Raw genomic sequence first — 27,130 nt, 5'->3', positions numbered from 1 at the left:
TCTCAGGTGCCCTGGGGAGGGCTCAAGGCATATTTTGTGTTGAAGAGCAGTTTTTTTTCCCCAGGCACTACAACTACCTCAGCATTTTATAGGCATTACAACTTAACATGACCTCAGCAGTGGCTTGGGGATAGTGATGTGAATTAGCCTGTGGGGTGAGAGGTGGGAATGGAGTAAGGGCTTGCAGCCAGAGATGGATCTCTCATCACCAGCTGGAGATTGTATAGATGGAGGCTTTTCCTCTTGGAGCGAAGGCAGCCGCCGTTCTGCGCTGCTTACGGGCTGAGAGACCTCGGCCACTCCCTGAGGAGATCCAACATGGCGGCGCCCTCTGCTTCCCGCCTTTCTCGTGCGTGAGCGCGGGCTTGCGAGATGACATCAAACGTGTGCGCCGCGTCGTCGTGAGTCACGTGGAGGCGTGCTGACGTCACACGCAGCGTCTCTACCGGTGCGAGTAGGCCGCAGCCTGAGGAGAGGGTGAGGGTGAGGGCTAAGGGGGGAACCGGGCCGAACCGGGCCGGACCGGGCCAACCGACCGCTATCGTCCTTTAGGTTGCCTGCCCTTCATTGAGTGAGGTAGCGCTATCGCGGAGTCCATGTCTTTTCTTGTAAGTAAACCCGAACGGATTAGGGTGAGTGTTAAACGGCGTCCAGCTCCCTCTAGCCGGTAAACCGGGCCGCGGCCTGTTGGGGCCGGATGGAAAGCACCGTGTTGTGGGTCACGGGAGCCGCAATAAGAGCCGCCTTAAAGTCACGGTGCGAACGAGGGGAGCTGGGCCCGGCCCGGTACCGCCTCTATAGTAACATCTGTGTCTCCCCGAACCCAACGGGTTCCAAACGGGGCGCTGCTCATTTTTGCGTTATAAAGCGTCAAAGCGATCGGTGTCACGGGAGAAAAGCACTTGGAACGACTGACAGCAGCGGCTGCGATCACTGCGATGGACGGGCACTGTCACCCACCCAGCGGTGCTTTCCAGGGCCGCCCTTTTGCTTGCATTCAACGCCACTGGCTGGTTTATCCGTTGTTTTATTGCCACGTTGTAACACGGGGCTGTTGGTGATTTGCTTCGTGCTAACAGCACTGCGAGCCTGAAGCTGCTTTATCTGTTCTGCTGCTCTTTGGATCATGGAGTCAAATAGCGCTGCACAAACAGTGCTGGCTCTGACATTCAAGCATGAATTCTGCAAGAGAACAACACTTATTGCAATGCTGCTTTAATTCTGCACCTAAATAGCACGTAGTCCAAATGCTTCACGTCCTCCAAGGTGTTGTCTCTATGTCAAAGCACTGATTTATGCACCCAAACGTTTATATCTTTCTATAAGTCAGCATTGCATGCTTGTTATTTTTGCTCTGTGTGCACGTGTGAAAGCTCTTGTTTGAATAATGCACAATGAACCTTACTGTAAGTGCATGCCATTCAGGAGATGCAGTGTGCATGCTGCATGTGTGCCATCCTAATGGCAAACAAATAATATCCTTGTCTACATCGAGGTGGTTGTAACTGATGGGTTATAGACACGATAACGCTGTGTTATGATTCTGCTTTTAGGGGTGTGGGAGGAAAGGGGGTGGTTTGTCCTTAAAGGAAGTAACTCCTTATTGGGGGATTTCTTTTCTCTTAGCGGTGGGTGTCCGAAAAGTTCATTGTTGAGGGCTTAAGGGAGTTCGAACTATTTGGAGGTAAGTTTTGCTCTCGTTAAGTGACCTTGATAGAAATGCCTTATTGAAGCCTTATTGTAGCCTGTTAATTTGGTAGAAGTTATCTATCTAGAAATAAAAGAGATGGATACATCCATCTGTAGCACCAAATCTGGTTATTCAGGCTGACTAGCAATGCAGAGTTAACACAGATGCACCCAACAAGTCATTTGGAAATCAATTCCACACTGATGGCAGTTCTGTTTTCAGGCACTGCAGTCTGGTTTTGTTGGGTGAAAGAAAAGAAAGAGAGATTTGAGAAGGTAAATGGAGTAAGAATGAGTCTGAAACTGTTATTGAGAAGATAAATGAGTCTGAAACTGTTCTGATGGCTCCCCAGCATTGTCTGTATGGGAGCTGATTGGTTTCTGGTCTGCTATATTCTACTAGGATGCAGAAATGTTGATCAGTGACTTAGTATAGGAAAGATATATATATATAGAGAGAGAGAGAGAGATCTTCAAGCTTCTGCTTCAAATAACTAAACACCAGATTATTCTGTATTCAGGCTAAGTTTGTGTGTCATTCCTTATCTATCAGTTTGCTTTTATGTTGAACATAAACAGCAGCCCTACTGAATCCCTTTGATTCCCATTCTTGTGCCACTGTTTGATTACTTGTAATGCAGCAGCCTTATCTGTAAGCGAAATATTTGTATAAGGATATATATTTGTAGCTCTTTGGTGTCGATAAGTGTGGGGTTATGTACTGAGTTCTCATCCTTATGTTCCAACTATATTTTGGATGGGTGTCTGTTGAACACAACTTGGTGAACAATGAATTTCTTTACTCCAGAGCAGCCTCCGGGTGACTCTAGGAGAAAAGTAAGTGGCGTTTGCAGGCTGTGGTGCTGTGGTTCATTGCATGGAGATTATCCTTGTGGAAGTTTGATTTTCTTTTTTTCCTTTTGACCTTAGTTTCTATTACTTCATCTCTATACGTAGCTCTGCAAGCGTGGAGATGGGTTTCACCCTGGCATGGAGGTTTTGGTGTATGGTTTGCAAACATAGTGACTGGTTTGGAAGTTGGAACTTCCCCTCTTGGATTAGTGGTAGGGGTTGGTCTCCTCCACCCTCCTGCCCAGCCAAGAGTTTCTGTTTTGAGATTGTGAAGGTCTGATTTTTGAGTGATGCCCATCTCTGAACTGGTTCAGAATAAATGGATGAAGTTTGCTTGCAACGCTTCTGAAAACAGCCCCAATTTATGATTATTTTGGCCATTCTAAACCATATTCCCTTCTGAACACTTGGATTTTGATTTCCTTTATTTCCTCTGGGCAGCAGCTACATCAGAGGCTCCAACATCAGAAGCAAGTATGTAACTTTCAGTCTGATGTGACCTGACCTCCTGTTGCTTGGTCTTCAGAGCCATTTCTGTGCACACACACAGAGCTTTGCCTCCTAAAACCTAAAGCCACTTGTCAACATGGAATCTCTGCTCAAAACCAGACAGCCAGAACGGAGCTGCTGAGAACTTTGCCTTTGCTTTTTGTTCTGCAGGCCCTGATGACACACAGTGATGAGCAGTGCTCAGAGAATAATGTATTTTATGGCAGGATATGTCCCTAATTTATTTCCCACCTGCTCACACCACATTGAAACATCTCTGTGTGCAGCTGTTGCTTTAGTTTAAGCTAATTACTAACAGGAATTAAGTGTGATTTGGTTGTAACTGTGTCAGTTCGAGCTGCTGGTAATTGATTTTGTGCCACTATCTGTAATTTACTGGCACAAACAAAGCTGAAAATATACACCACATATAGAATACTTTGTGTAAAGTCATGTACATTCACAGCTTATGCTACACTGGGAGAACAAAACCAACATTCCCCCTTCCTGCTTCAGAGGAATGTGATCTGGCAAAGGCTTTGCTGGCACCACAGAACTCGTTTTCATATGGCATTTATAATTATCTTAGATTGATTTAATCAAACCTGTTTCCAATTAAAACCTGATCAACGAGGTCAATTCACCAAAGTCATGCCATAAAGCAAGATATGTGCGACTTCATTTTGCAGCTGCTTCTGCTTTTAACCATACACCAAAAGCTGACCTGTGTGAAACCACCAAGGAGTGGTTGTTGGTTTTTCTTTGCAGTATTTCATAAGTAACATTTCAGTTTAACCTTCTTTGTTTTCCAAACTCCTGCACCATGTTGATAATTCTCTGGTGCAGCTCCTTTTGCATTAACTCTGTTGCTGGTCACTGCTAACGTGAGGACAGGTGAGTGAGGACCTCTAATGAAGGCTTCTAAAAGGAGAGTTTGCATTCTTTTTGTTTTTCCATTGCTGTTCAAACAGCCTGAACCATAAATAAGATTTAATGTTTGCATCTGTTTTGTTGGCTTATGCTCTACCTGGAGTGGACTTGAATAAAGCAAACCACTTACATCCTGCTGAGTGTTTCACCTGCTGCCATTGCTCCATAACGCTGCTATCAGAGCCTTCTGCTTTCACTTCCTTGGTGGTGCCTTTCTGCTTCAGAGGTTTCCATCTGCCTGTGTGTCAGTCTTGACGTTGAGAGGACTGTGTGAAATTGATGGAAGAAATCATTAATGATGCTGTGAATGTCAGAATTGACAAGCATCTTTAGCACAGGTTTGAGATAGGCAGTAACTTTCCGTTCAGCATCCACAGCCGGGCTGCAGCACTGTGTGTTGCTGTGGCTGGAATGAAGGTTTTAGAGCTGTTGAGATTGGAGGGGTTGGTTACCCTGAAACAGCAGCTGAGTTGCTGTGCTGCAGTTGTTCGAGCTGAAATTGCATCATAGCCCTGTTCACAAAACTGAGTTTCACCTTTGCCCATAACTGAAAGTAACCCTTATTTTTAGGGTGGACAGAGAGGGGTAAAATGTTCTTTAAAATGAGCTGCAAAGCTGGAACTTAGGAAGCCTGACTTATAGCTTATACACAGGGTACATTTAGGGACAGCTGAAAGCTTCTCAGGTGCTGAATCCTCAGACTGAACCAAAGGTGATGTATGGTAAATGATGCCTGCGCTTGTGAGCTACATTTACCCTTGTCTGAGTGTAGAGCAGGACATGTCACTGTGTGGGGAAATAAAGGAGCATTTGCTGTCGCTGTAGGAAAATGCACAAGCCTTTTCTATTTCATGTGCCATGAGAAAAGGTCTGATAAAGGGCATTTGCAATTGATGAAGAATGAGGTGGAAGAAATGAGCTGTGCTTCCAAATGTCAGCAGGAGTTAATGTGCTGGAAATGGGAGATAACTAAATCTGCTGTTGGACACCAAATCAATTTGGATCCCCATTAGGATGCACTCCTTGTGACTTTGGGATTCAAAGGAGCTGCAGGGTGTGCAGAGGAGCTTGCAAGAGCATTGCACCATCTCACCCAGAATGCTGCTTGAAAAGATGTGTGTAAATAAAGCAGGTAACTTCCTATAAGAAGCAGCAAAGAAAAGCTGGCAGGTTTGGGAGCGCTGATTCCCTTTGTGCTGTGAGGTCTTTTTTTTTCCTCCTATAAGCACCAATTCTTTGCAGCTGAATTTTTGCTTTCATTCAGAGCTTTATTTTTCATGCTGACCTTCATCCCTTCCCTGAGTTGGTTCATCTTCTATATTCAGCTCAGCAGCTTCAGCTTTGCTGGTCTTAATGCAGCAAGCACTGACAGCCCAGCATCAGGCAGGAGTGCTGAGTGCCATAGGGCAGCCTGCTGGAAACACTCCGTGCTCCCATGGCTTTTGTTCAGGCAAGAATGTAAATAACTGCAGAAAGGTAGTTCCCACAAAGCAGTGCTTGAACTGTTCAGGTGAGCAGTAATTGGCTTTGTCCAAACATTTCTGAAGACGTTGCAGCTTAAAGTGAGTGAACATTGTGTGGTTACTTGATTAAAACGCAGATGTCTGGACCTTCTGAAATGAGGCATCTCCTGGATTTCAATTGCCATTTAACTGTTTGGTATTATTATAACAGCAGTTAAATTCTCTCCTCTACTTTCAGTTGTTTTATTGATTGTGTATGATAATATAAGGAGCAGATGCTTTTTACCAGCATGTGATCTTTATTTCTTCTGAGCTGACTTTATCTTTTCTCCCCAGACAAATGAGGCGAGCTCCGAGTCGATAGCTTCATCCCATAAAAGGGACACCATGAGCAACTTCCTCCCAGACAGCAGCTGTTATGAGTTGCTCACTATCATAGGTAAGATTACAGGTGGGGTGGAGGACTGAAGTCTGCTGCTGACTGATGTGTTGGCCTTGTCTCAATGAGTTGCTTGTTTATTTGCCATTCGAACACTCTTCCTCTGTGTAACCTGGCCTAGGGAGCCAGCTTTGTAGAGGGGTCGGACTCGATGATCTCTAGAGGTTCCTTCCAGCCCCTTCAATTCTGTGATTCCTCTTTGATTTTAAAATCACTTTGATAAAGCTGGGATGCTTATCCCAAAGGATTGCAGTGGAAGGAGGTGTGTGGTGAGTTAACAGTGCTGAGTATGAGGTACAAAGTCAGCAGAAGGACCCTGAATCTTCTCCCTGTCCTTGGAGGGGCTGTGGCTGAATCATTTCTGCCTCAGTTGTGAGCTTGAAAGACTGGATAATGTGAACTTACTGGCTGCAATCAATGGGATGCGTGCCAAGGGAGATGACTTCTGACGGAACAATTACTTTCTTTCACTCATAAGGCCATAAATAGTTTGAGTAAATGAGTATAAAGGTTATTTAAGGGCCAAGGATTGGTGGAGTTCTTTAGAACTGTGTGCTTCCAGAAATATCACTGAAGGCTGAATGCCTTTTATTTCAGGCAGAGGCTTTGAAGACTTGATGGTTGTAAACCTGGCCAGGTATAAACCCTCAGGGGAGTACGTCACTGTCAGAAGAGTTAACCTGGAAGCCTGCACCAATGAAATGGTCACATTCTTGCAGGTAACGTGAACCTAGTGATGCCATAGAGTGAGTTTAGGAGAGATGATAAGAACGGTGCTTACCAATACCATATTCATAGTTTTGCATTTACTGTACTGAATTGAAATATCTTTTTTGCCTTCAGGGGGAACTTCATGTCTCCAAGCTCTTCAACCACCCTAATATTGTGCCATACAAAGCAACGTTCATAGCTGACAATGAGCTATGGGTAGTGACATCTTTCATGGCCTATGGTAAGTGAAGGGGATGTATTTTTGTCTCACCAGCATATCCTGTAAGATGAAGTTTAAGAGGTATTACATCTTCATTGAAACATCCTTGTTTTTCTGACCAATGAAGAGATGTTCTGTTTCATTTTAGGCTCTGCAAAAGATCTAATCTGTACCCATTTTATGGATGGGATGAGTGAATTGGCTATTGCATATATTCTCCAAGGAGTCTTGAAAGCACTTGACTACATCCATCATATGGGCTATGTACACAGGTAAAAATAGTAATAATAGAAGTGGTACTGAAACAAACTTACCTCTGTACCCTGAAGGCCCTTGTCTGAAGTCGGGACAGCCACGTTGGCAAGCAGACTTGCTAAGGCTCTGAATGGAGAGCAGAAGTGTGGGTAGATTTGTCCTGAGTCCATGGCCTCCAGTCCTGTATTTCTCCTTGCCGCAGCAACATTCCCTGGGGGAAAAGCAAAGTGGTTGAACATCCTGGATGTTGATGTTTGTGTCAGTAGTTCTGCACAGTGTTCAGGATGGCCGTTAGGAATCTCCTCATTAAGCTTTTAATCTTTCTGTAGGTGCTCATTAAGGTTGAATCTTTTAAAAATCTCTTCCTTAGATTATTGTTTCCACCCTCTAGTTTATTTTTCCTTTCCTCTGATATTATCCTTCAATTGGGATACTCTGTTTTAAGCACTGAATGTCCTGGGTTGGTCCTTTATGGTACGGTACTGTCAGAGCTGGTCAGGTAAGAGGCCTTCAGTCCTCTGTAGTGTACTTCTATGCTAGCAGTGTTCCTGGGGATGCTATAAGGAACCTTTGGAGACAGAGAACCTGACTGATCTTTGTTGTTCTTTTAAGGAGCGTGAAAGCCAGCCATATCCTGATTTCTGTAGATGGGAAGGTGTATCTCTCAGGCCTGAGAAGTAACCTGAGTATGATTAACCACGGGCAGCGCCTCAAAGTTGTTCACGACTTTCCCAAATACAGCATCAAAGTCCTACCTTGGCTCAGCCCTGAAGTCTTGCAGCAGGTGTGTTTAAAAACCAACTACTGCTTGTGCTCAGTAATACATCATATCTCTGTGTAGCTTTCGGAGGTTTTGGGGTAAGTTCTGGGAAGAATAAAACCAGCAGCCACAGTGTTGCTTTTGCTCATGATGAGGATCTTAACTCTGCACTTTTTACCTTAGAAATCCCCTCAGCCCAATCCTATATGTGGGTTGTGTTTGTTCTGCTGAAATCATTTGTGTTTGTCCTGCTCAGCAAATCATGGGCATCACCTGTCTGCATTGCACGTCTGTAGTTTTTATTTCCTTTTTCTTCTAGAATCTTCAGGGATATGATGCAAAATCTGATATTTACAGCATAGGGATCACAGCTTGTGAACTGGCAAATGGACACGTACCATTTAAAGACATGCCTTCCACTCAGGTAAGGTATAAAGGCACATCCTTCATTCTTTCATCTCAGCATGAACAACCGCCTTTCAGCTCTGGGTTGTGGAGACAGGAGGGTGCCCGAATTCCCTTCTCATTGCTGTTTTTTCTGTATGGTGCTTTGGTGTCAGAATGGTAATGGCCAAATGCTGAGGACATGAGAGATGTACTGAGAATTTTTAACTGGAGTTTGTGTATACGTGGGGTGTTGATGTCCTTCACTTCCAGATGCTCTTGGAAAAGCTGAATGGAACTGTTCCCTGCCTGCTAGACACCACAACAATTCCTGCTGATGAGCTGACTATGAAAACCTCTCGTTCAAGTGCAAATTACGGGCTGGGTGAGAGCACAGCTGTGAGCAATGTGAGAGCGGCCAATGGAGAGTCAAACCTGCACCCTTATCTTCGGACCTTCTCCTCCTGCTTCCATAACTTCGTCGGGCAGTGCCTTCAGCGGAACCCAGACTTCAGGTAAAGCCAGGCCGAAGCTGCTCTTCACAGGCCTGCCACGAGCACAGGTTTTGTGCTGAATAAACCATGGGAGCCACTGCTGGGTTAATGTGTTGAATCTTCACAGAGTTTGGGTGCCAGAGCTGGTGTAAGGGAGGGGATGGGCGGGATGGGATTGTGATGGTGAACTGCTGACAGAACTGCACGGGCAACTTGAAGGGTCAGAGTGCACTGACTGGTTTTCTTTTGTTTTATTTGAACAGGCCAAGTGCAGGCGCTCTGCTTAATCATCCCTTTTTCAAGCAGGTAAGGAGATCATTAGATGCACAGATACAGAACAGCGGCTGTTCTGCAATCGTTACCTTACTGTGTCACCAAAGCTGAGGGTGGGCATTCTGAGCTGCTGGATTAATTTAGCTTGGTGATTAGCAGCAGTGCAGGTTAGTGAGCCTTGCATTCTCCAGGAAGGTGGGAGGCTGAGGTGAGGTGGCTCTTCAAGCAGCTCCCTCCCCTAAGACACTTCAGCTTCACTGAGGGGAACATCAGGGTCACACAAGTGTTACTGTGCAAAGCACTGTCCTGTTATAAGATGCAGGTTGTGCATCCCTCAGTGCAGACAGAGGATGCTTGTCTTACATGCTGCCCACCCACATGAAGAAGCATTTCAGCAGCTGAGCTCTCTTTTCCACGCAGATCAAGCGTCGTGCTTCTGAAGCACTCCCTGAACTCCTGCGCCCCGTCACACCCATTACCAACTTTGAAGGGACGCGGCCCCAGGATCCCAGTGGCATTTTTGGGCTGGTTTCAAACCTGGAGCAGCTGGATGTGGATGATTGGGAGTTCTAGAATAACAGAGACTCTGCTTGGTTCTGGAGGAGCTTTCTGGACATTGTAATTTATTGTTCCTGAGTCATAAAAGGTGATGAATGTTACACATAGAAGAGTTTACAGGTCCTTGGGAAGCTTTCAGCTGCCTGTTTACTTGGAAAGAAGCCTGGAAACAAATGGACAGACCGGAGCTGCAGAGCATTCAGGGTGGTGCAGTGCCCCATAGTCCAGTTCTTGCAGCTGAGCAGCAGGAGAACACAAGAACGGGTTGAGTGAATCTGTTCAGTTATGGTCTCTTTCCCCTTGTTTCTAAAAAGGATTGGCTTCCTCGTCTTACAGGTGAAGGCTGCACGACCCTATTTTTTTATATGTATTTTTTAAAGGGTGCCTTAGAGTTAAGAAGGGGAGGAAAGCAGTTCTTAGTTTTGGGCATTTTCTTAGAGCTAGTCTGATTTGTGTTGTTACTGGGTAACTTCTGAGGGTGCAGAAAGGAGTGCGTTCTTAAGCTTGGTCACTTCTTTATGGTGGAAAATGAGAACCAGAAGGTAACCTGAGGCTGTTGTGGGCACGTTCACTGCACTGGGCTTTCCTCTGCACTTCTGAGCTCTGCTCCAGCTCTGGAGAGAGCTTTTAAGACTCCTCTCAGCTGAGGCTGTGTGCTCTGAGCTCCAGGTCAGATGCCATCCCCACCTCCTCCCATGGCTGCCTGGGTCATCAAATCCTAATGTGTAATTCTGTGCAACGTACCAGCTTTTCTAACCTCCCCCATCACATCCAGCTCAGCCTCCTTTTGTCTGGGCAGCTTTTACAGCATGGAATATCCATACCAGCCCGTGCTCAGTGACTTGGCATGGAGGGAAAGTAATTTTCACACCAAATCCTCTTACTCACACCACCTCTTTGAATGTTACGCTCACTGATCTAAGCCCTCTGTTGCCATTGCTGTACCACCATCCCCGAATGAATGAGATATAAAAATCCTTTGCTTGCTTTTCACACAGCTTCCCTTGATCCCTGGCTGTGACAGCTCACAGCATTTGGTTTTGGAGGCGTGTTTAAGGCTTTTTAGTTTGACCTTTCCAAGGACCACGGGTGCTGGAGCTCTTTCCACTCTCAAATGAAGCACTGGGATTCCAGCCCTGTAAGCGTGCTTGATGGGAGGAGCGGTGCTGACAGCAGGTCCTTCTGTTTGTAAACGACTTGAAGCCAGATGAAGTTTGTTACTCTAGTTTTTGGGTTGTTTTTTTTTTTTTGCCAAAATAAAATATTTCTGAAGTTTGTAAGTGCTGTTTCTGCAGGGTGATGGAAGCTTATGCTCTTCTCAGCTCCATATTTAAGAGGTTGCATCTTGCAGTTCAACCCATTGTGAAGTTTCCTTCTTGCCCAAATTCTTATCCCCATCCCACAGGCCTGGACAGAGCTGGTTACTGGTACTTGCAGCAAGGGAAAAATCATTGAGAGAAGTATCACTGATGGCATAAAACCCTGCATTAGGGACATGGTACAGCTGCTGGCTTCCTCCCCAAGGGACGATTCCACAGTGGTATCACTATCTGAAGTCCTGAATCCTGTTTGATGTGACTTTTAGCTCTTGACTTCTAGAGATCAAAAGGCAGCAGAAAAGATGGGAGGGAATACGCTCCTCTGAGCTGCAATAAATCACAACTAACTGCAGCAGTCTGGCTTACCTCCCAAACAGCATTTCCAAAGTGACAGATAAACTTGGTACAAGCCAATAGTTTTCATTCTTCTCTCTGCTTTCAGCATTTGATTTGACAGAACAAAATTCAGACCCTCCCCAGGCCCTCATCTGGTCCTACTAATGGCACAGAGGACAACTCATCTTACCCATTCTGTCCTGTGTCTTCTCTGACAACTGGCACCACTCGTGCCCCCATTTTAACAAGCTCTGGTTGGATGAACCACCAATGGCTGCAGCTGCTGGCCCAAAGGCAAGTGCTGTGATCTGTGCATTCTTCCCATGAAAACTTTATTGGGCTTCATACAAAACAGAGTGCTTTGCTAGTGTGGGTCTTCACCATGTTCTGAGTGGTCTGACTCCTCCTCTTCCTCCTCCCCTTTGTGTTTTTCCAATTTTGCCATGAGCTCTGAAAAGCAGGAAGGTGCAGGATGAGATTCCAGGTGCAACATGGAATGGCCAGTAGCAAAGCTGGATGCCCAGGACCTGCCAACACAGCTCTGTCCTGGAACCAAAGCACCTACCAAAAAATCACTCATCTGCACAAAAGCTAAGCCAGGAACTACCACCAAACACTGAGCCCTTCAGCGGGGCTTCAGATGCTAAAGTTCCAGGCTCTGTCAGTGGATTACTGACCAGAAAAGCTACTGTCTGCACTCCCAGCACCCTCACCAGAAATCAGTCTCCCCCTCTGGGCAAACACAAACACTCTTTTTTTACCCCTGTGGTGGCACCCAGGCCCTGATGTGGTGTCTCCAAGCATTGAGAGAAGTTCTGCCTGTGAGCTCCACCTTGCAGCCGAATGCTGTGAGCATAAAGCAGCTCTATCCCACAGGTGGCCGTTACCTTTGGCTGGGTTGAAGACTCCATTGGTCTGCTTATCACACACGTAACAGCGCTGGGATTTGCGATAGTGTTGGAGGGCACAGCTCTCACAGAAGTAATGCCTGCACCTGTATGGAGAAACAGACAGCACTGCCAGTCACCAGATACAACTGCTGCATCCAGGAGTTAGAGATCATTGACTACTGAGCCCTGAGGGATGCAAAAACAAGCTGGATGTACAGAGCCCTATGCAGCATCAGCTCTCCCAGAGAAAGCACAGGTGCAAGGTGCTGTGATCAGGCAGCATCTATAGAAATATAAAAGGTTCTTGGACAACAAAGGCTTGAGATCCCCACCAAGTTGATGCTTGAGATGTAGTTATGAGACTCCCTGCATAGCAGAGTCTTTCCCCACCCACCAGAAAAGCAAACAAGCGTGCTCCACCCACCAGCATGTGGACAATGCCAGTGTTTGCTAACACAGCAAATGACTGACTGACTGAAGGACTCAGCCCACTACAGATGTTTTGGCTCCTTACTTGGTGACCACGGGGTTCTTGAAGGAACTTCTGCAGATGAAGCATTTGAAAGGCATATCCTCCTCATCGCTGCTCACCTCATAGTTCTCTTCATCTGCACGAGAGAAAATTAACCAGACTGGAACAAGAGCAGAGGCAGCCAGGCCAGCAGATGCACAGGGCATGAAATATGGAACATGGAGAAAGTACAGCAGGTGGGATGGACTCTGCTGGAAACAACAGCATCTGGGTGTCACTGATGTCAGTAACATGTGTGGGATTGAAATATAATTAGGTCTAATGAGCCAGTGTGCTCGTTGCTCATCTCACAGGAGCACATTTTGTGCGACACCCACTTGCTGCTATAAACAGACTCATCCTCCAGTTCCTTATTTTTCACATTTTTTTTCCAAAACAGCTGCTATTGAACTCTTCAACTCAGAGAACATCCCCTGCAGCTGCCCAGCGGTTCATAAGCTACACTTGGCTGCATCCCTGGGCCACAGATATGGATTCTGAGTGAGAAACAGTGATGTGACAAAGCATGAAAGCATTCCATCTGTGCTGCAGGAGATGGCTCTATCTATCTCCCCATCTCCACGCTGCTTGCTGCTGGGATTCATACAACAACAGACCGCTATATTTTGTATAGACAGACAGAGCAAATTATCCCCCCTGGTAGCAGTCAGTGGTAATCTGAAAGCAGCAGATTTGCACAGCACTGGCAGTTGTTATTGGAGCTAAGGTAACTCCACAGCAGGGAGTTCCATAGCTTTGTGGAATGAGGAATTCTTTCCATCTAATCAACCCATTGCTTGTGCAGTTTGAGACAGCAAAGTCTGTAAGTCAGGAAGGACCCTGTGGCCTCGTACACCATTAGCTTAGGGAGCAGGAGAGCAGAGGGGCTGTGCTGTACCGTTGACTCCATAGCGGCCTTCATCCAGTTCCCGTTCTATCTGCCAGCCGTGTTTGTAGTCTGAGCGGTCATGAAGGAATTTGCAGCTGTCTGGAAAGCACAAAAGAGGGATGAACAATCTACCCCCATTGCCCAGCTGTTCACAGGACACCTCATCCAGGGGCAGCCTGAGATTTGCTCAGCACAAGGTGAAACCCAATTACTTCTCTACCCACCCATGCTACAGGGCAGGGCCAAGAGAGATGAGGCCAAGAGAGGGCCTCATCCTGCCGTCTCAGGATCAACAGGCCACAAGCATCACGTTCTGGATGCCACAGCAAGAGCTCCAGCATTCACCCACATGGGAAAAGGAAAAGGAGATCCCACCACCTACATAACCACAGGTGAGGAAATACTAACTCTGCAAACTAATGCAACTACTCTAAAAACTAACTCTGCAAATTAATGGGGTTTAATGGGCCTGTGAATTACTAACTGTGCACCTTCGTGCCACAAAACTTGGGCTCACCATCTGGATTGGATCCCTGCAGGCAAGACCCACTCACCTCCAAAGCCACAGAACCCCGTTTCCTTGTAGTCCTTACAGATGTCTGGCTGGTAATCCCACCGCACTGTGGCCCTCAAGTGCTCTGGAGCACGGATGGGTCCTTTTCTGAAAGGGTGGGAGAAGGCTCAGTCCAGCTGTGTCACTGTAGTGGAGAAAGCCCCTGGGGGCCCGGCCAGAACCAGACACCAAACTCATTAGATAGGAACAAGCTCCAAAAACAGCATCATTTCAGCCCAGAAAAGTGCCCCTGGGGACAATGTCTGAAATTCTCTGTGGTTCTATGGTCCACCCCCCCCATCACAGGCTCATCCCAACCTACCTGACCATTCCTGAAGAGGCATTTCCCATTGACGTGTCTTTGGGCTTCACATATTTCTGGTAATTGTTAATACCACGGTAAATTTTATCATCTTCTTTTCCTCTCAGTTCCTAGAAGAGAAAAAAAAAAAAAGGCCATTAAGGGTCAGAAGAGCTTCATATCACAAGCGAGCTTTTATCTCTCCCATACCAACCTCCCCTCCTGGCCATACATTCCTTAATACCAAGTAGTCAATAACACCAGCAAGTCCCCCCATTTACATAGACAACACTTCCAACCTCTCAAATATGCAGGCAAGAAAAGACTCAAAGTCTTGGCATGCAAAAGGAGATGAGTAAGCACACACACTCCTGCATAGCATGAACTCTTAGAAGTGAGGCTGACCAACCTCTTGTATTTTCTGGCTGCGTTCGAAGATGGCTTGGGCATCTTTATCCTTCTCTGTGTCCAGTTCATACACTGCTGTGGCCCCCATGTCTTCTGGGCCAACAGGTTTCTGAAAAGCAAGAACAATATGTGATAACAGTAAAAAGAAAGGCTGCATGAGACAGAGACCCCTCGGCTACCTGGAGGGCCAGTCACTGAACAAGTGCTGGGCATGGCCTGCTTCACCCTCCAGCAGTTTCTAACTTCTATTAGCATCTTCTCTTAGCATCCAGCCTAGTACTTGTGCAAGACAGGATGTTAATTACTGACTGCTCCCAGGTTTTAGTTTGCAGTCAGGACACAGAAATCCCCACTTTACTCCTTCAAGCTTCATCTTGTCTTAGCTGGAAACTGATCTCAGGTCTCCCATGTTCAGTGCTTCAGCCATGAGACCACCCAGCCCACAGGCAGGATGTTACATCTGAACTTTTAACCCAGCTGTGGGCAGCCTGTGCTCTGTTTTAATTCAGTGACCTGGTCTTGGTTCCTTGTGAATACAGTGAACAGACAAATGCTCTGAGGTTCCGTCAGCTCTTCATTTGCACAGAAACCAAATAATTACAACCAGCCTCAAATTAAAAACAAACCCATCTTACACACCAAAAGCTTCTGGAGCCCCAAAGGCTCCACCTCCTCCTAAGAACATGCTGCCCTGCCTTTCAAGTATTAGGGCCACAATGAGGTCTCCCTGGAGCCTTCTCTTCTCCAAGCTAAACAAGCCCAGTTCCCTCAACCTTTCCTCCCAGCAGAGCTGCTCTGAGCTCCTTGTTGAACAATGCAGAATATCAGGAGAATAAACCCAGCTTGTGTGTTAGGAGGGGAGGGACAGGGAAACGCAGCTACAGATCAAAACCGAGAAGAGCTGATGGCACATTTACAGAAGCAGAGTATGGGATATGAGTATGGGATTAACCCCACCCCAGAAGCTCATCTGCGCTCAGTCCTTACCGCCGACCTTGTTGATTTGTACGTGACTCCGATCTCCTTTGACGGATCATCATCATCGCTGCTGCTCAGGGCGTACGAGGGCCGCTCCTTTGTGCACCTCCTGGTCTGAAGGGCGGACAGACAGACACACAGACAGACAGCGGGTGTGAAGGCTGGATGTGCCCCACACAACAACAGCACAGCGCCCTGTGTGCACCTCACCTTCTGGATCATGGGGTTGGGGGCATCCCTCCGTCGCTCCTTCCTCACCACCGTGCTGCCCTCCTCGTCGCTGCTCCCTGCGGGGTTTAATGGGGTTTAAAGGGGCTTAATGGGGTTTAAAGGGGTTTAATGGGCCTGACCGCGGGGCTCCGGGGATGGAGGCAGCGCCCCTCAACCACACAGCTCAATAACCGGGCCCCACTGAGGGGCTGTACAACCACGGCCTTCCTCCGCCTCCCCCGTGCACCACAACAGGCCGCATCGGGCCATACCACCCCCGGCGGCCCCCACGCCCCTCACCCTGCTCCTGGTCGCTGCTGGGCCGCTTCCGCCGCCCCCTCCCCGCCGCCAGGCCCCGCTTCTTGAACACGAAGCCGCACACTGAGCCTCCCTCCGCCATCTTGAGCCGCCGCCTCAGGACAGAGCGGCACTAGATGGGCGCAGAGCCGCACAGCGCCCCCTGCTGGACGGGAGGACTCGGGCCGCATAGCGCCCCCTGCAGGCAGGGAGGGTGAATTGCGAGTCGCCATAGCAACCCCAACAGAACCCCAATAGAACCCGAACAGAACCCCAACAGAACCCCAATAGAACCCCAACAGAACCCCAATAGAACCCCAAAAGAACCCCCAATAGAACTCCAACAGAACCCCAACAGAACCCGAATAGAACCCCAACAGAACCCCAGCAGAACCCCAGCAGAACCCCAGCAGAACCCCTACAGAACCCCAGCAGAACCTCAACAGAACACCAGCAGAACCCCAGCAGAACCCTAATAGAATCCCAGCAGAATCTCAACGGAACCCCAATAGAACCCCTACAGAACCCCAATAGAACCCCAGCAGAACCCCAATAGAACCCCAGCAGAACCCCAGCAGAACCTCAACAGAACCCCAATAGAACCCCTACAGAACCCCAATAGAACCCCAGCAGAACCCCAGCAGAACCCCAATAGAACCCCAGCAGAACCCCAGCCAAACCTCAACAGAACTCCAATAGAACCCCTACAGAACCCCAATGGAACCCCAGCTGAACCTCAACAGAACCCCAACAGAACCCCTACAGAACCCCAATAGAACCCCAGCAGAATCTCAACGGAACCCCAATAGAACCCCAATAGAACCCCAATAGAACCCCAGCAGAACCCCAGCAGAACCTCAACAGAACCCCAATAGAACCCCTACAGAACCCCAACAGAACCCCTACAGAACCCCAATAGAACCCCAGCAGAATCCCAACAGAACCCCAGCTGAACCCCAGCAGAACCCCAGCAGAACCCCAGCAGAACCTCAACAGAACCCCAATAGAACCCCTACAGAACCCCAATAGAACCCCAGCAGAACCCCAGCAGAACCCCAATAGAACCCCAGCAGAACCCCAGCCGAACCTCAACAGAACTCCAATAGAACCCCTACAGAACCCCAATAGAACCCCAGCTGAACCTCAACAGAACCCCAACAGAACCCCTACAGAACCCCAATAGAACCCCAGCAGAATCTCAACAGAACCCCAATAGAACCCCTACAGAACCCCAATAGAACCCCAGCAGAACCCCAATAGAACCCCAGCAGAACCCCAGCAGAACCTCAACAGAACCCCAATAGAACCCCTACAGAACCCCAATAGAACCCCAGCAGAACCCCAGCAGAACCCCAATAGAACCCCAGCAGAACCCCAGCCGAACCTCAACAGAACTCCAATAGAACCCCTACAGAACCCCAATAGAACCCCAGCTGAACCTCAACAGAACCCCAACAGAACCCCTACAGAACCCCAATAGAACCCCAGCAGAATCTCAACGGAACCCCAATAGAACCCCAGCAGAACCCCAATAGAACCCCAGCAGAACCCCAGCAGAACCTCAACAGAACCCCAATAGAACCCCTACAGAACCCCAACAGAACCCCTACAGAACCCCAATAGAACCCCAGCAGAATCCCAACAGAACCCCAGCTGAACCTCGACAGAACCCCAACAGAACCCTAATAGAACCCCAACAGAACCCCTACAGAACCCCTACAGAACCCCATCCACCATCGCGGTTCCGCTCGCTGGGTGGTACCCGCACCCCGCTGCTTCGCGACCCCGAGCGCAGCATCGCACCCACGGTGGGCGGCAGAAGGCGGGGTGGGAGCATGGTGGGAGTATGGGGGGGGTTGGGGAGGGGGGTCGGTGGGATGGGGCCGGCGATGCGGTTTTGGGGTGGGGGCAGCGGGGGCCGCCGGGTGAGGGAGAGGCGGCCGCACACAAAGGAGCGGCGCTCGGATCCGCACCGCGCAAGGAACCAATCGCCGCCACGGCCGCGCGATAAAAGGGGCTGCGGGGGGAGCGCGCACGGAGTGAGGAAGGGACGGAGCGAACGACGGAGATACGGACGGACAGAGCAACGGACAGCACGGGGAGGGCTCAGCCCTTGTGCTGCTCGGCGGCGGAGCCCGGGGGTATGGTGGGTTTGGGTTTGTCGGGAACAATGGGGGAGGGGAACAAAGCGGGGTGGGAGGGCTCGGAGATGATGGGGAGAAATGGGGGCTGCAGGTGGGGAGCCCCGATAGCAGTGCTGCCATATGGGGCTGCGCAGCAGGTGGGGGACCCCCCCCAAAATGTCTGTGTGAGCCTCCAGGGGGGAACTTCTGCTCCGGGAGGCGGCTCGATCGGGGGACTTTAGGGTGGGGGAGCACTCGGGGGATGCTGTCTGAGCACTGGATGCCTTTTGGGGTTGGGATTCTGTTGGGAAATGGAGAGGGGTCCGCACCCGGTGCTGAGCGGGGAGGGGAGTGAATAGGGTCTGGGCGTGCGGTGTTTAGAGGGGGGTGGGTAGAACATTTCGGGGTTCCCCAGCTGTGCTGAGCTCCCTCTTTGTTGTGTGCTGCATCCCGTGCTTGGGGGTGTGGTGGGGTTGGACAGATCCATTTTCTTAAGCTGAGCAGAAAGAGAGGAGATAGAAGAAAACCTGTTAGATCCCCGCTTCTCTACCCCCCCATCCCCCAGCCCCTTGGCTGCTGCCTGCTGTATCTCCGTGCTGTGTCTCCCAGCGCCCATCCAGCCCTGCTTTACATCCCTGCAGCCACAGGTCCTCCATCACCCCCTCAGGAGGTTGTCGCATGACTGTGAGGTTTGATCCCAACGTGAACACACCCCCAGCTCTGACATCTCCCCCCGAACAGCTGGGGACCCCCCTCAGGGCTTCACAAAGGGAAACAGCTCTGCTTTCACTAGGGGGAAAGGGAATGGATAAAAAACCAAAGTGTTCTGCATTACCCAAAAAACTACAGCCAGGATCAGCCCCAGGGCTCCCAGTTGGCAGCTCTGTGCTGTGACCATTGGGTAAGACAATGATCTGGTCCCTGTAATCCCTTTGGATCCCTCAGACCAGCTGAGATACCACATAGATGATGGGTTTTATTGGTTTTTCCATTGTTGATGGGGTGGAGATCTGTTTTGGAACGCTGGAGTTGTGTGGCAGCCTGTGCTGTGCTTTAGGAATGGGGCTTTGTGCACTGAAAGCATCTCACGAGGACTCTCCAAGCTGAGCTTTAGGGCTGGGGACAGCATGCCTGCAGCATTATTAATGCTGATTGAAACATAATGGCAGGGTAACTGATGGACTATAGTCTGAACCAGCCTCAGTGCTGCTGCCTTCTCCCCATGGGGTCCCATAGGAGGCAAACTCCCAGGTGAGCAGTGAGGCTCAGCACGGGGTGTGCAGTGACCGCATGCATCCTTGTTTCTATGAGGCTCACAAAAAAAGTACTGGCCTTTTTTGCTCACCAGAAGCCCCCATGAGACTTCTTGTTAGGGAAGGGAGTTCCATTTGTGGTTTCCTCCTGCAGGCCTGTGAACCTACAAGCAGTCCCATAGCTGTGAGGGGTTTTCCTTTTCCTCTCTGCCCATCCTTGGCTCTTTGCAGCCCATTGTCACACAGCTGCCATGTTCCCAGAGGTGTCTGCCTTTTGCTTTCCACTAATACCATTTTTTATCTGCCATCTGGGAGTGTTGCAGAGCTTACCTTGCTATTAGCAAAGCTCCGGGGTGGACAACGTTAAATCTGGGTGAAGGGATTATTGCAGTCTTTAAATACACAATATATTTCTCACTCCTCCTGTGAGCCCACAGCCCACTCCATATCTCCATATGGCCAGCGAGTGGGGGGCACTGCAGGGGAAGAGTGGATCAGCACAGATGTGTGCTGCTAGGGAAGGGGTCCAAGGGGGATGCAAAGGTCTGAGCCCTCCTCTGGTGCAGCAGAAGGGATGGAGAACTTGTCTTATAGGAACAGATTAAAGGGATTGGCTTCTCGTGGTCAAAAAAGAGGAGGCTGATAGGCATAACCTCCATGAGTTATAGTGGGCAAACTGGGAGCAAAATTCCACAGTAAAGGGATAAACATGTTGGTAGGAAACTGGGAGGTGGAGTTTGTGGGTAGAACATGGGGGGACTCTTCTAAGGCTAAGGAAGCACTGAGAAGGGGATGGAAGGGGCAGAACTGCTGTGCTTGTGTGTGCTGCACTTAGTACCATGCTGCAGAGCTTCCAAGTCTTCCTTCTTCTGAAGCATTTGTGCCTAATGTCCAATCTGAACCTCCCAACCTGTCATTCTGACTCTGCTTTATCATCTGGTGCTAATGAGAGACATTTCTCTGCCTGGAAAAGAATCTCCTCTCCCCCACCCAGCAGCTCCCTGCTGTATTTGTCCACTCTCTGAACTCTGAACGAGATAGCAGAACCCAGGGAGCAGAGATTCCCTTCGTGGTTCTTAATGGATGCCATAAAACATGGCTCTAGTCCAAGGGATGGGCTGCTCTGTGCTTCAGTTCCCACTGCTGGAAAACAGATGGATCCCAGCAGCATCCTCAGGGCAAGGCTGGACGTGGAGCTCCCAGAGCTGAAGGTGGGAGAGCAGAATGGCTGGGCAGGGGCTTCCCCTGGCTCCTGTGGGTCCTCCATTGTTGCTCTGACAAAAGCAGCCCTGTTCCTCCCCACAACTATTCCTTGTCAGCATCCCTCAGCATTTCGGCTGCAGATTTCCTGCCCGCTGGCAGCCTTTCAAGAGACGGCACGAAACGTGGATGGAAAGTGGATGAGAGGGGCAGCCCTGCGTGGTGGGGCTGAGTAGGGTCATGGGGGGCTGCATGAGTGGACCACTTGGTTCCCTCCAGAGCCCTCTGTCCTGGATTGCAGCAGCAGGAACCTGGGCTGGGTCCCAAACACCAGTGTTGGCTTGGAGCCACTCGAGGAGCTCAGATTTGAAGCCAAATTAGAATCATGGAATCATTGAGGCTGGAAAAGACCACTCAGACCATCAGGTCCAATTGCCAGCCCATCACCACCATGACTTGAGGTCTGCCAAGGCTGGAGCCATGACCACCACACTTGTGTTGTCCAACCCAGGCTGCAGCTTGCTGCCACTTTCCATGCCTGAGAAGCTGCAGCAGCACTTGGGTTATTGTGTCCCTGGGCTGATGCTGGCCTGTTTGATGCAGGGGTTGGCCATGGCCAGCATTTGCACTAATCCTACACGTGGTCATGGGGATGTCAGCAGTACCAAATATAATGCTCAACAGCCCCTCTGAGGAGTGGGACCCATGGCATACTGCTGGGGACATGGCACCTTCTTGGGATGGAGAGGGAGAGGGCCTGGATCCTCCCCCCCACACTGTGCTTGGTCTTTGGGAAAGCCTCTGGCCATGGCACAGTGATCCCAGCAGTAAACACTGACTTCACAGGGCTGCTAATGGGAACCATATGGCAGAGAGGGGCCTCTCACCCTTTGCAGTCACGCTGCTTTCCTGTGCTGGAAAGCCATCATCAGCTTTCAGAGAGGCTCTCAGCCAGCAGTGGGCTGCTTGGGGGCCCAGTGAAATGGGGATGGTAGGCAGCAAGGGCAGTGCTGTGTGTTGGAGGCAGATCATGGTCATTGGGGGATATGGTCCTCCAATCAGTTGGAGAGTTTCCACAAGGGGCCACTCCAGATGCTCCCCTGACCTTACATGTGTCCCCAGGGCCAGGCAGGTGAGAGGCTGTGAATCAAATGCTTTGTGACTGAGCAGCTTCTGGGCTGAATGCTGCCTTCTTCAGCCCAAATTGCTCCTTGGTTAGTGCCAAAGGACAGAGCTGCAGCACTCCTCCTGCTGTACTCCCAGCAGCTGCATGTGCCCTGCAGGTGAGCTCCAGCCCCAAGCCTTGATCTCAAGCCCTGATCCATTGGAAGGCCACCAGATGCTCCAAGGAAGGGCAGGAAAAGTGAAAGCTGCAGCATGTGCAGGGTGAAGAGGTTCTTGCCCCATCCTGAGCTTTATGGTAAGATGTCAGTACTCAGTCCTCCTCTTCTTGGGCTGTATAGGTGGTGAAGGAGCTTAGGAACAGAGGCCTGGATAAATCAGGGCTAGCAGCTGTGGGTGCCAACATGCACCATGGAAGCCTGGACTGGGCTTCCTTGCTTTGTCACAGACATCATCTGTGGTCTTCATGAAATCACCAAGCCGTTCCAGCACTAGCAGTCCTGGCATCGATGTGGCAATGTGTCCTTAAGCAAAGCCTGTGCCGTGGGGGTTCCTCTGCACACAGAAGCGTGTTTACTGCTTTGGGCTCAAATCCCCCCTGTGCAGACAAATGCCTCCTTGAAACAGCGATGACAGCAGCTGGAAGCCTCTTAGAAACACTCCCATGGTCACTAACGTGCTCTGTTTCCCTTATCGCTTCAGCACACCCTTCCCCTTTGAGATTTCTACTCCCGTCCTTGGGCAGGAAGGACATTTAGCAACATCTACTCTTGTCCGTAGGGCAGCTACACCAAAGGGGCCTCTCTTGAAATAAAGACCGGGGCACGGGACTGCAGAAGGGTATGTGCATGGATGGAGAACATCAAGATATAGGTTGGGATAATTGTGATGACCTTGAAGGGAATGGGATTGGGGGGCTGCTGAATGAAGGAAAAGAAGGGAAAAACAGACGCAGAAGGAGACAAGGATCATGGGGAGGAACTGGGGAAACTGAGGCAGCTGGGGTAGGGGGGGGAAGATGGGCTGTAGGGGAAGAGGAAGGGGAGGAGAGATGTTGGAGGGACAGGCAGGGAGAGGTGAAAGGAGGCGAGGAGGACAAGGGCTGTGCATCTGTGCTGGAGGTACGTGGGGTATGGACCAGAGGGGCTTTGTGGGTTCTTTGGGTTCCCCATGGGGTCTGTGCACCACGCAGACCCTGCAGGTGTGGGAGGGATGGTGCTGCACCAGGGGAGAGGGGGGTGGGGGGTTCTGCATGGCCTCCAGCATCACCCGCCTGCGTGCGCTGCCTCCTCGCGAGCAGGAAATAACAAGCAGACCGCAGAGAGGACAGGAAATGATTTAGGTAAAATCGGAGTTGTGTTCTCAGCTGGGGCTGGGAAGTGTCTGCAATGAGGGTTGTCAACCCCAGCTCTGGAAGCCTGGCTTTGCTGCTCAGGTCGCTGAAAGCAGTTGCTCATTTGGGGTGTTTGGTTGGTTGCTGCAGCTCGAGCCTGATGGCAGCCACTGGGTGTTGGGGCTTTCTGGGGATCAAAGAGTTTCCCAAACCCAAATCGTGTTTGCAAATGTTACTGGGAGACTGGATTGGCAGCACATCCCCATCATTGCACAGCTCCCATTTTGCAGCCTGGTCAGCACGGGGGGCTCAGAGGGCACAGCCATGGCTTGGTGTCCCCACTCTGCACCTCCCTCTGCACCCAGAGCTCAACTCCCCATCTGTTTCACATGTGCAAAACAGGGCTCATCAACCCTGACCTTTTATGGGTGTTTTGAAGGTAAAGCACAATGGGGAAAACCCCGAGGATCTGTCAGTACCTTTTCATCTCACTTTTACCAAACAGGGTGACTTTTTTAAAGCTGTGCTGGGAGGCATCAAACCATCACAGGAGCTCAGCCTGAGAAAAGACAAAGTTTCCATCACTCGCTCTGCTGAGCTGTGAGTCGCTCTGTTCAGCTTCTCTGGGCTAAAATTAGACTAAAATCTGGCGTCGCCCATCCTTCGGTGGCTGCACCAGTGACAGTCTGGGCTCTGGGTTTGCTGCCTCAGCAGGACAGCAGCTCTGGCTGGAGGCTGTACCTGCCTGCTGACAGCTTCCTATTGCCTGCTAACCACCTTCCACATGTGGTTTGGAGGATGCTTACAGCAGCTGCCACTTTGCTTCTCATCCCTCTCCAATCTGAGCCCAATATCTTTGTATGGGAAAGCCTCAGATCTGCATGCTGGCCACACCTCAATTCCTAACACCGAGCCCTGTTCCATATCAGCCTTGCCTAGATGTCTTGGATTCCCTCAAAGAACCCCTGTAGTCAACCAGGAAGCCAATATCACACACCAGCTCCTGCAGGGCTGTGTGGCTGCGGGGTTGGGGTGATGAAACCAGCCTCACTCCCACTGACATTTCCTTTCCAGGTGTTGCAAGAGGACCGACCACCTTCAACACCTCCCCGGGAACATCAGCCCACAGACTCCAAACTCAGGATTAAAACCAACTGAGGAGGGGACAGAACCATGTTCCAGGCCTCAGAAGCTGCCAGCACAACCCCGTCTCACGTATGTCGCATCCCCTGCAGTTTGCATAAGAATTCAGAGCCAGTTGAGTTTGTTCTCAGAGGTTGAAGGCTGTGCATAGAGGTGGTGTTTCACAATGACCAAAGGCACAGCTGCTGCTCAGACAACAGGACCTGGGGGTGGGAAGGTTCCAGCAGAAGGTGCTGTTTGCTGAGTGCATTGCTGAGCACGTTGTCCAGGCTCTGGTGCACCTCGTCCAGCACTGCTCGCCCCGCTTGGCTCGGGTTGCTGTCTGTTTGTTTGTGTTTCCATGGCTTTCCGTGATCACAATTGTGAGCATGCGAGCTGCTTAGGATCGGGGTGATCGGAGATGGAAAAACATAAAGGCTTGAGAACATCCCCTGCTGGGACAGGATATGGCCCTTCCCCGAGGGAGGATATCTCAGACATGAAATAGATAGCGTGCATGGTCGGAGCCAGGAGGCTGCCGAGAAGTGACGAGCGGCAGCAGAGCACTGCAGCCTTGGGAGCGGATGGGAGGCAGCATCCTCCTCCTTAGCACTGCTCAGCTAAGCCTGGAAGGAGCCCATTAACCCCAACCCCAGCAGAGCACCTGTGGTTGCTTTGCCAGCACTGAGAGATGCAACTGGTTTTACACAACCTGAGCCTCCTCGCTGCCCGCACTGCTCTGTTGACTTTGGCTTTCCCTTCAGCCTTGTGCAAAAGTGGGAGGGAGAGAATGATGTCCCCGACCTCAGGCAGTGAGAGCAGCTGGGAAACGTCTGGAGAGGCAGCTCGGTGAAGTGAGAGCTTCCTGTGTGTCCTTTAGACAAACTGCTTCCAAAAATACAAAGGAGAAACTCTGGGGAAGGACGAGGTGGGAGGAGCGGGGATGGGAGCTCACCATGGGGGCAGAAATGGGGCTGTGCTGCCCAAGCAAAGCTGAAGCTGCAGCAGGGGAAGAGCAGGGAGGCAGGGGGTGATGCTGCAGGGTCACTGCCTGATGGGGCCCCTCTAGGGCTGCACTGAGACCTTGCTCAGAGACCCTGAGGGCAGAGGTTTGGGCACCTCAGAGTCTGTGGGCTCTGAGTGACACCCAGCACGTCCTTAACTCCACTCTCCCCTCCACGCACACACAGTCTGCAGGGACTTGTGAAAGCTTTTCAGTCCCGCTGATGGCGCAGGAGTTTCCTGTGCAGGCCTGGCTGCTAACAGAGGAACTCAGAAACAAAAACATCTGGTGAGGGGCAGCCAGCACTGCCTGCTGCATCAGAGTGAGGGGCATTCCCAGATATAGCACAAGGAAAGTGCCAGCCCTCCTACAGAGCCCTGAGTGTTGGATGAGCCCTATGGGATAAATGCGTGTTGGCCAGAAGGAACCAAGAGCAGCATCTCATGCCAAAATAGAGCTGTTGTTAATAAAAACTTTTCTCTCCTTAGGAGGCAAAGAGCAACTCAGGAAGCAGCACAGTGCAGCGCTCCAAGGTACTGCAACTCTCCTTCATCCTATTGCTGTGCGAGGAGGTGGGGAGGACAGAGATGGGCACAGGATCTCTGAACCCCTTTCCTCACCTTCTCTCCTGGTTTCTCCTTGCCCAGTCCTTCAGCCTGAAGGCCCAAGTGAGGGAGATGTGCACTGCCTGCCAGAAAACCGTCTATCCCATGGAGCGGCTGGTGGCCGATAAATTTGTCTTCCACAACTCCTGCTTCTGCTGCAAGCACTGCCACGCCAAGCTCAGGTGAGCAGTGCTGGGTGCTGCTGTGGTCCTTACTGGCAGTTATGGGGTGCGGGGAGGCTCTTCACCCACCTGCCCATCGCAGCCCTCCTCTTGAAGGGCAGGGGAGGACCCTCTGTCCCCTTTCTGCTAAGGGCCACCTGCACGTTCCTTCCTCTCTCCTCCCCTCTCCCTGAGCTCCCAAGCCCTTGCTGAGTCCCACTAACTCCTCTCTTTCCCCAGCCTGGGCAGCTACGCGGCGCTCCATGGGGAGTTCTACTGCAAGCCCCACTTCCAGCAGCTCTTCAAGAGTAAAGGCAACTACGATGAGGGCTTTGGGCGCAAGCAGCACAAGGAGCTGTGGGTGCACAAGGAAGTGGAGAGCGGGACCAAGTCGGCATGAGCAGGGCATGGCCCACCCTTCCCTGGAGCCCAGCAGACAGCACAGAGCAGTGCTGAGCCAGTGCTGACTGAGCTGATGTAAAGCAAAGGGGACCCAAGCAGCAGGGGATGGGAGGCAGCTCAGCTTTCCTTGGGGTGTCTGAGGATGTCTGGAGGGATCCTACAGACTGTAAAGATGGGGCAGATGTGAGTGGGGTGCAGCCCCCAAACCCAGAGCCCTCTCTCCCTGATGAGATCAGACCAGAAGCTCTTGCCCCCTGTGAAATCCCAGCCCTGTGCACACATTCCAGGCCTGCTGCCATGGAAAGGAGATGTAAGGGCTCTGAGAGCCCCAACCCAGCCTGTAAGTCAGAGCAGAGCTTCCAGTACCAATCCTGCCTTGCTGGTGGCTCTGAATAAGGAGGTTCTTTGGTTTACATCAGCTCAGTTCAGTTGGGATTGTTCAGCCTTAAGGATGTTGCCCTGCGACTGTTTAACGGTGTCTGTCCTTTTTATATTTGCCTTCCATTGGTACGTTCTGCGCTGGAGCCGGGTGCAGCTCCACGCATCACACCGCGCCATGCGCTCTTTTATTTTTGTAATACAAGGTTTCCAAGCCTT

At 50.4% G+C, this 27,130-nt stretch overlaps 4 protein-coding genes across 30 annotated transcripts; 2 read left to right on the top strand and 2 right to left on the bottom strand.

Annotated features, from left to right (window-relative positions):
- The first annotated feature begins 403 nt into the window (after window positions 1-403).
- Window positions 404-10,797, top strand: STRADA (STE20 related adaptor alpha). 10 transcript variants are annotated; one of them, XM_032449418.2, is made up of 13 exons: window positions 430-477; window positions 553-608; window positions 1,627-1,684; window positions 2,498-2,526; window positions 5,760-5,862; window positions 6,460-6,581; window positions 6,706-6,814; window positions 6,942-7,065; window positions 7,661-7,832; window positions 8,128-8,232; window positions 8,466-8,707; window positions 8,950-8,992; window positions 9,380-10,797. In XM_032449418.2, exons 2-13 carry the CDS (start codon window positions 597-599, stop codon window positions 9,530-9,532), a joined length of 1,272 nt encoding a protein of 423 aa, XP_032305309.2. In that variant the 5' UTR covers window positions 430-477; window positions 553-596; the 3' UTR covers window positions 9,533-10,797. The 10 variants fall into 10 exon arrangements, with proteins under 10 accessions (XP_085379729.1, XP_085379728.1, XP_032305309.2 ...); XM_015885677.3 differs by having other exon boundaries at window positions 553-632; XM_085523603.1 differs by lacking the exon at window positions 2,498-2,526 and having other exon boundaries at window positions 404-448.
- LOC146757281 (uncharacterized) lies at window positions 791-7,661 on the bottom strand. Of its 2 annotated transcripts, none has more exons than XM_085523611.1 (2): window positions 7,108-7,438; window positions 791-1,182 (listed from the first exon to the last, which is right to left on the bottom strand). In XM_085523611.1, exons 1-2 carry the CDS (start codon window positions 7,285-7,287, stop codon window positions 931-933), a joined length of 432 nt encoding a protein of 143 aa, XP_085379737.1. In that variant the 5' UTR covers window positions 7,288-7,438; the 3' UTR covers window positions 791-930. The 2 variants fall into 2 exon arrangements, 1 of the variants encoding a protein (XP_085379737.1); XR_014937083.1 differs by lacking the exon at window positions 791-1,182 and adding an exon at window positions 3,950-4,226 and having other exon boundaries at window positions 7,108-7,661.
- A 690-nt stretch (window positions 10,798-11,487) lies between the features above and the next one.
- LOC107325140 (E3 ubiquitin-protein ligase RNF113A) lies at window positions 11,488-16,320 on the bottom strand. 5 transcript variants are annotated; one of them, XR_014937079.1, is made up of 10 exons: window positions 16,213-16,320; window positions 15,913-15,989; window positions 15,712-15,816; window positions 14,726-14,833; window positions 14,338-14,447; window positions 14,017-14,178; window positions 13,472-13,561; window positions 12,577-12,670; window positions 12,060-12,166; window positions 11,488-11,622 (listed from the first exon to the last, which is right to left on the bottom strand). XR_014937079.1 is itself a non-coding variant. In XM_015885688.3 (10 exons), exons 1-10 carry the CDS (start codon window positions 16,310-16,312, stop codon window positions 11,537-11,539), a joined length of 984 nt encoding a protein of 327 aa, XP_015741174.2. In that variant the 5' UTR covers window positions 16,313-16,320; the 3' UTR covers window positions 11,488-11,536. The 5 variants fall into 5 exon arrangements, 3 of the variants coding, with proteins under 3 accessions (XP_015741174.2, XP_085379731.1, XP_085379730.1); XR_014937077.1 differs by having other exon boundaries at window positions 12,577-12,785; window positions 14,017-14,123; XM_015885688.3 differs by having other exon boundaries at window positions 14,017-14,123.
- Window positions 16,321-18,081: 1,761 nt separating this feature from the next.
- Window positions 18,082-27,130, top strand: LIMD2 (LIM domain containing 2). Of its 13 annotated transcripts, none has more exons than XM_015885665.3 (6): window positions 18,246-18,350; window positions 22,688-22,747; window positions 24,315-24,455; window positions 25,854-25,898; window positions 26,013-26,152; window positions 26,372-27,130. In XM_015885665.3, exons 3-6 carry the CDS (start codon window positions 24,414-24,416, stop codon window positions 26,529-26,531), a joined length of 387 nt encoding a protein of 128 aa, XP_015741151.1. In that variant the 5' UTR covers window positions 18,246-18,350; window positions 22,688-22,747; window positions 24,315-24,413; the 3' UTR covers window positions 26,532-27,130. The 13 variants fall into 13 exon arrangements, with proteins under 13 accessions (XP_085379734.1, XP_015741151.1, XP_015741153.1 ...); XM_015885667.3 differs by having other exon boundaries at window positions 18,246-18,355; XM_085523610.1 differs by lacking the exon at window positions 18,246-18,350 and adding an exon at window positions 22,068-22,205.

This window comes from Coturnix japonica, chromosome 24, assembly GCF_054131305.1.
Source record: "Coturnix japonica strain WE chromosome 24, WE-NBRP24, whole genome shotgun sequence".
Lineage (NCBI taxonomy): Eukaryota > Metazoa > Chordata > Aves > Galliformes > Phasianidae > Coturnix > Coturnix japonica.
The sequence above is the reverse complement of the archived record's forward strand: the minus strand, read 5'-3'. Positions and strand labels throughout refer to the sequence as shown.